Source organism: Malus sylvestris, chromosome 16 (genome assembly GCF_916048215.2).
Source record: "Malus sylvestris chromosome 16, drMalSylv7.2, whole genome shotgun sequence".
NCBI lineage: Eukaryota > Viridiplantae > Streptophyta > Magnoliopsida > Rosales > Rosaceae > Malus > Malus sylvestris.
In genome coordinates, this window is record NC_062275.1 from 38,081,822 (window position 1) to 38,088,967 (window position 7,146).

Below are 7,146 nucleotides of genomic sequence, written 5' to 3' on the forward strand. Positions count from 1 at the left end.
AAAAACTACTAAACCTACGTGACACGCAGGCCAAGTAATTAGAAAGCTAACTACGTCATTCGGTTGTATGCATGGCGTGCCAACTCATCGGCTAAGGAGTAAAATTTGTTGATGTTGCATTAAGTGCACAGCTGACTTCTTGATCTTGCGACTGCAGCCGAGGAAGGAACACTCTCGGCCTTTAGGTTTTAGAGCCTGAAGACAAAGCTGCTAGTTCTACGAAGTTCACAAATCGTCGACGCTGGATTCGGTCACAGTGATTATGTTCATGAGAGTATAAACACGCCGAATTGACACCAAAGTATAGGGACACAAATACTCAAAATAAATATATGTCTTAATTGTAAAAGTGGTTCGACCGTCAGAATGCCGAACTTTAAAACCTACTTGTGAATACGCAATCATAAACAACTCGGTGTTCGATGTGCCGAGCCGTAATAACACCTCACTTCGCCGAGAAAGCTGATAAGATGACCTCTGCCAATAAGGATCCGAAAATCCTTCCTAACTGAGACTTAGATAGATAACCAGTCGACCCTGTTGCAGTGCTATTTATCCAAACTGAAGATATGTTAGCGGAAAAGAAAATAAAAATCTCAAGATGCTTGAGAGGTTTCGCGTAGAGCAAGGGTTTGCGCAGGGCAGTTTGTGTGTTGAATTGGAAAGAGTTTGTTCGATGTCCTCCCTCCCTATTTATAGTAGCCAACCTACATTGAATCGCAATCATTCTCGGATTAGAACTCCTTTCCCCGCTTCAACCTTATCTCGGCCAGTCCTACTCCTACTAGGACTTTGAACCTAACTCATTGTCAGGCTGCATTAAATCTCAAACCCCAGCATCCTTATCTTGTCGAAACTCCTTCTTGTAATAGGACTCACCCGCATCCCACAGGTTCCCGACAGGATATGGCCAGCTTCAACTGCGCGGCCCATGAGCTGGATAACTCCCAATGACACCTAAACACGGCCTCTGGGCCGAGAATAATTTTAAACTCGGCCCAACCATTACTGGGTTTAGAACAATTCTAAACTCAGCCCAAACCAATATTTTTGGGCCCAAATAGTTGGATAATAAGAAAATAAGTATTTGATGTTGGAAGCTAATCAGTTTCTAGCAAAGCCTTCAACCAAGCCAACAGATAAAATATCCCCGAAAAGACATTTATTTTTAGAAAAATATCCCCGAAGCTAATCAATTTCCAACAAAGCCTTCAACCAAGCCAACTTATTCTTCTGATTCTGAGGACAATTATAGGCCATGTGCCTTGTTTGTCCGTAAGTGAAGCATCCTCTGCTTCCTCTCTTACACTCGCCATAGTGATGGGTGTTACACCTACGACAAAACTGAACACATGAACTGCTAGAGTTTCCTTGATTCTGAAAACAAGAACCACCAATGGATTTACCTCCTCTCTGAGGTGTACCTGAGTTAGAACCCCCGCTCGAGGATCTATAGTTATTTCCACTCCTTTTAAAATTTTGAGCCGTTCTCAGGCCAAGTGACAATTGCCCCCTGTTATTGTACCTCTGGACATTCCCGCCAACATCCTCATCCTCATTGTCAGGAGCATTCTCTGAATCTTCAATCCGAAGTAAGACCTCGAAGAACTCCTGGTAAGTAGCATAGGGAGTAGAGGTTGCTATAATACGCCATTTCTTGCAAGTTCCCCTTTTAAATAAACGAAGCATCTCTCGGGGATTAGCAACAATTTCGGGGCAATAACGAGATAAGTCTGTGAACCTTCGATGACACTCAGTGGCTGACATATTGCCCTGCCTCAGGTCTACGAACTCATTCTTCTTACTATCCAAATACTCATGAGGGACAAATCTGGTCTGAAATAACCATTTGAAAACATCCCAATTTATAGCATATGCATCAAATAAGGATCTATTCTCATAATCCCACCAAGATTTTGCTCCCAATCGAAAGAACCAAGTCGCTGTCTCGACCCATCTCTCTAGGGAAAGATTACCATGCCTGTGCATGACTCGAAAAATCTTCTCCACATGACCGAACCATATCTCTGACTTCTCTGATCCCTCATTACCAAAGAAATCATTAATCTTCAGGCGAGATACAATATCAAGAGTATTCCTCGGGGTAGGACAGAGTGAAGACTGAATAGCACTGGCGATAGCCTCACCAAATTGCCTAAAGTTCGGAAAGTTATTCTCAGCTGGAGAACGTGGCTCTCTACGAGGTGGCATGGTTCTGACATAAGAAAACAAGAGTTAAAACACACTAGGAAGTGTAGGACTGTTTAAACCTGGCTCTGATACCAAACTGACACACCCCGACCTGGAAATGTTAAAGCATGTTGGCCATCACCATGAAGTGACGTAACTATAAGGGTAAGTGATGCAAAAAGTGAATAAAATTAAAACTAATTAGAACTAAATAGTGAAAGAGTGTGCAATCATGGGTTGAACACACTATAATTATTCAGAGCGTAATAGACAGTGAAACTACAGAAGAGTAGTCAAAACAACCAAAGTACACTTATTACATAATAGTGATGAGTTTGTACGTCTAAAACAGAAGGAAATGTCAGAACTGCCAGGATTCCTCCACAAAGAGTACAGCTATCTAGGTCCTGGAGGGGCAAAAAACAAAGTTGAGTGGGTCAGCAAAACAATGCTTATAAGAAAACCTTTAACTTTGAAAATACTAACCCCTCGCCGTAAAACAAGTATAGTTTCCTTAAACATACTACTCAAGTATATAAACGATAATTCGATAATATTAAAGCAGTATAATAATCAGAAATATGCCAAGTAATGATGTATCGAATGCCACAGTAATAATCATGTGATAATCAAGTATCGCTAAGTGCTCATCCATCTAAGCTGACACACAAGTTCGAACAGATGGTTTCTAACACGAATAGGACTGGGTGTAATCAATATGCTCTAGTACTACGATCACGTGAAGACTGGTGCATAAGCACATCACATACAAGTCGGATTACGTAATGCAATCTTCCCGACAGGACTGGCACCTAACTTGGATCCAAGGCGAGCGAATGGTGCGGATGTGAACATACACATGAAAGACTGGCCCTATCCCTAAGGCGAGTACTAACACCGGGTGCAGCAAGATGAGCATGTACAAATATGTATGAATGCCATGACAGTAATATCACAACCATATAGCAGCATTTATCACAATTTATATCACAATAATGATACTAGGCAATATAGGTGTAAATGAAGTAAATACGCATTATGGAAACTGTAAATATGTATAGGTATAAAACAACTGCCCACTCACAAGTACGTCGCTGGGTCATAGCCCCCGAGCCTATCTTGGCCTCGAAAATCCTCGGGATAAGTTTCCCCTATATGTGAAATAACTAAAATAACATTAATTAAAGCACATAACGGAAACCTAAATAAAACCCCCATAGTTTGCTCAAACCTAGGGTTTAAATATATGAAATCGATCTACTCAACGACACGAACACACACGTGTCAACCACACGCCGTCCGGAGGCCGGATGCACCCTTACGCGCTGCCCAAAGTGGCTGCACAGATGGCCAAGCGTGACCCACTCGCCCGCAAGTACACTGTACTCGCCTTCCTCGCAATTTTCTGCAGTTTTTGCAAATTTTTTGCCCAACTTCCTTCTTCTTGAGTTTTCTTGGTAAAACCACATTTTCAAAACACAAACAAGGAATCAATAACAACCCATAGAAGTGAAATAAAGGTTCTAAAGGTTTCTCAAGGCTTACCTAAGCCATGAATGGCTTGAAAATCGATATGTCGAACTCGCCGAGTCGACCTTCCGAGTTAGTGAGTCAAAACTCATCCACACCAAATTTCAAGGACATGGTTGTGATCGTGGGACTAAGATGATCACAATGGTGTAGTTGGTTTGTCAAGTTTGAGTGTTTTGGTGTGTTTTTGTGAAGGTTGCAGAGAGGAAGAAGAAAAAGAAGTGCGGCGAGGGAGAGGGAGAAGAGAGAAAGAGAGATGGGATGCTTTTCTGATTGGGGGGACAGAAAATAAAGAAGAGATGGGATAGGTGAGTGAGTGAAATAATGGAGGGGTGCAATGGTAGGGTAAAAAAGGGATCTAATGGATAGGTTTTTAGATTTCCTACAGTAAAAGGAAATTGAAATCTATCCGAAGTAGATATTTTTACACTTTAAAATCTACGCCTACTCGTACTAGCATGTACAATTTAAATACGATAGCGAGAACTAAAATGGAAAGCGATAGGGATAAGTCCAAGTCACTTGCCAATAAGGGCATAATCGTGAAATTACATACTCGGGGAGAAATTACATAAGAAAATTAGGGACGGATCATCACAATAGATATATATATATATATATGTATGTATGTATGTATGTATGTATACACACACAATATAACAGAGAGTATAATTTATATTTTATTATTTTTAATCCCACCAATTATGGGTTTTATTTAAAATCTCATTAATATAAACAAATACACATTTCAATTTTTAATTTTTAATTTGAAAACTATAGTAACTTACATTATTACATTAATGTCAGGGACTTCGATCAAAAGCTAAAAATAGACAAGGTTTCAATCAAAGAAAATTGATAGTTAGGGATCACATCCAAAGTGTCCCTTTATTTTTAGTTTACCCTTGCATTATTTAACACTTATTATCTCGTATTGTCTTAGATAATTTGCTTAAGTTTGAGAGAATAATATCTAAAATCTCAAGCTTATTTATTGATATGAAATACATTAATACTAATATGAGCTGTAAAAAGTTACAGAACTTTGAAAAAAAAAGTATTAGTGGGTAGGGACTGCGTCAAAGTTTATCTGCCATTTAAATTTGATCGTCTCTGCATAGTTGAGAAATAAACAAAAAATGACCCATTTTCTTAATCTTGGACAGAAATATGACAAATCGGCCATACACAAGCCATACACACATTCACAAAATCGAAATTACTAAAATACCCACATATAACAACAACAACAACAAAGTCTTTTCCCACTAAGTGGGGTCAGCTATATGCATCCTAGAATGTCATTGCACTCGATTCTGTGTCATGTCCTCCGTTAGATCTAAGTACTCTAAGTCTTTTCTTAAAGTCTCTTCCAAAGTTTTCCTAGGTCTTCCTCTACCCCTTCAGGCCTGGACCTTTGTCCCATAGTCGTATCTTCTAATTGGAGCTTCAGTAGGCCTTCTTTGCACATGTCCAAACCACCGTAACCGATTTTCTCTCATCTTTCTTTCAATTTCGGCTACTCCTACTTTGCCTCGGATATCCTCATTCCTAATCTTATCCTTTCTCGTGTGCCCACACATCCAACGAAGCATCCTCATCTCCACTACACTCATTTTATGTACGTGTTGATGCTTCACCGCCCAATATTCCGTGCCATACAGCATCGCCGGCCTTATTACCATCCTATAAAATTTTCCCTTGAGCTTCAGTGGCATACGGTGGTCACACAACATACCGGATGCACTCTTCCACTTCATCCATCTAGCTTGTATTCTATGGTTGAGGTCTCCATCTAATTCTCCGTTCTTTTGCAAGATAGATCCTAGGTAGCGAAAACGGTCGCTTTTTGGCATTTCCTGATCTTCGATCCTCACCCCTAACTCATTTGGGCCTCCATTTGCACTGAACTTACATTCCATATATTCTGTCTTTGATCGGCTTAGGCGAAGACCTTTAGATTCCAACACTTCTCTCCAAAGGTTAAGCTTCGCATTTACCCCTTCCTGAGTTTCATCTATCAGCACTATATCGTCTGTGAAAAGCATACACCAAGGAATATCATCTTAAATATGTCCCGTTAACTCATCCATTACCAATACAAAAAGGTCAAGACTTAAGGATGAGCCTTGATGTAACCCTACAGTTATGGGGAAGCTTTCGGTTTGTCCTTCATGAGTTCTTATGGCAGTCTGTGCTCCATTATACATATCCTTTATACCTTGGATATATGCGACTCGTACTCTTTTTTTCTCTAAAATCCTCCAAAGAATGTCTCTTGGGACCCTATCATACGCTTTTTCCAAATCTATAAAGACCATGTGTAAATCCTTTTTCTTATCTCTATATCTTTCCATTAATCTTCATAAGAGATAAATTGCCTCCATGGTTGAGCGCCCTGGTATGAACCTGAATTGGTTGTTCGAAACCCGTGTCTCTTGCCTCAATCTATGCTCAATGACTCTCTCCTAGAGCTTCATTGTATGACTCATTAGCTTAATACCCCTATAGTTCATACAATTTTGTACGTCGCCCTTATTCTTGTAGATAGGCACCAAAGTGCTCTTTCGCCACTCATTTGGCATCTTTTTCGTTTTCAAAATTCTATTGAAAAGGTCTGTGAGCCATGTTGTACCCGTCTCTCCCAAGATTTTCCACACTTCGATCGGTATATCATCTGGGCCCACTGCTTTTATATGCTTCATCTTTTTCAAAGCTACAACCACTTCTTCCTTCTTAATTCGGCGGTAAAATGAGTAGTTTCTACACTTTTCTGAGTTACTCAACTCCCCCAAAGAAGTACTTATTTCATGTCCTTCATTGAAAAGATTATGAAAATAACCTCTCCATCTGTCTTTAACCGCATTCTTTGTAGCAAGAACATTTCCATCATCATCCTTGATGCACCTCACTTGGTTTAGGTCCCTTGTCTTCTTTTCCCTTGCTCTAGCTAGTTTATAGATATCCAACTCTCCTTCTTTGGTATCTAGTCGCTTATACATATCGTCATAAGTGAAGGAATTATTTTGAAAAACATGTTCATTTGAGCAACATCATATAGCATGCAATTAACAATTAAAAGGCGGAATCATGCTTGTATGTACTCAAAAACAAAACATGACCATGAAATTCAAAGCCTAGTAGATTGGTGAACCAATAATCAACTCAAAAATAAGTGAGTTGAAATTAATACCTTTGTAGATTCCTCTTTGCATAAGCAAAGGCTAATCACCCAAAGAGATAGGGCCTTCATTCCTTGCTTCTTAGATCCATGGATTTGGATGGAAGAATAGGTTCTCCAAGTTCCCAAAATTGAGAACCTCTAAGTCTCTACACCAAGGAGAGATTGGATGATGAATGAGTGACCTTGGAGGATTAGATGACTAGCTAATCACCTCCAAGGTGTTGGCCTCTTTAGAGAGAAAA

At 39.8% G+C, this 7,146-nt stretch overlaps 1 protein-coding gene across 1 annotated transcript; it reads right to left on the reverse strand.

Annotated features, from left to right (window-relative positions):
- Positions 1-1,188: 1,188 nt before the first annotated feature.
- LOC126609355 (uncharacterized) lies at positions 1,189-2,211 on the reverse strand. The gene has a single exon (XM_050277285.1). The coding sequence runs from the start codon at positions 2,209-2,211 to the stop codon at positions 1,189-1,191; it is 1,023 nt and encodes a 340-aa protein (XP_050133242.1).
- Between the last annotated feature and the right edge of the window lie 4,935 nt (positions 2,212-7,146).

What these genes read in the sequence shown, in the direction of transcription:
- LOC126609355 (XM_050277285.1), bottom strand. Translation starts at nt 2,211, where the DNA reads ATGCCACCTCGTAGAGAGCCACGTTCTCCAGCTGAGAATAACTTTCCG.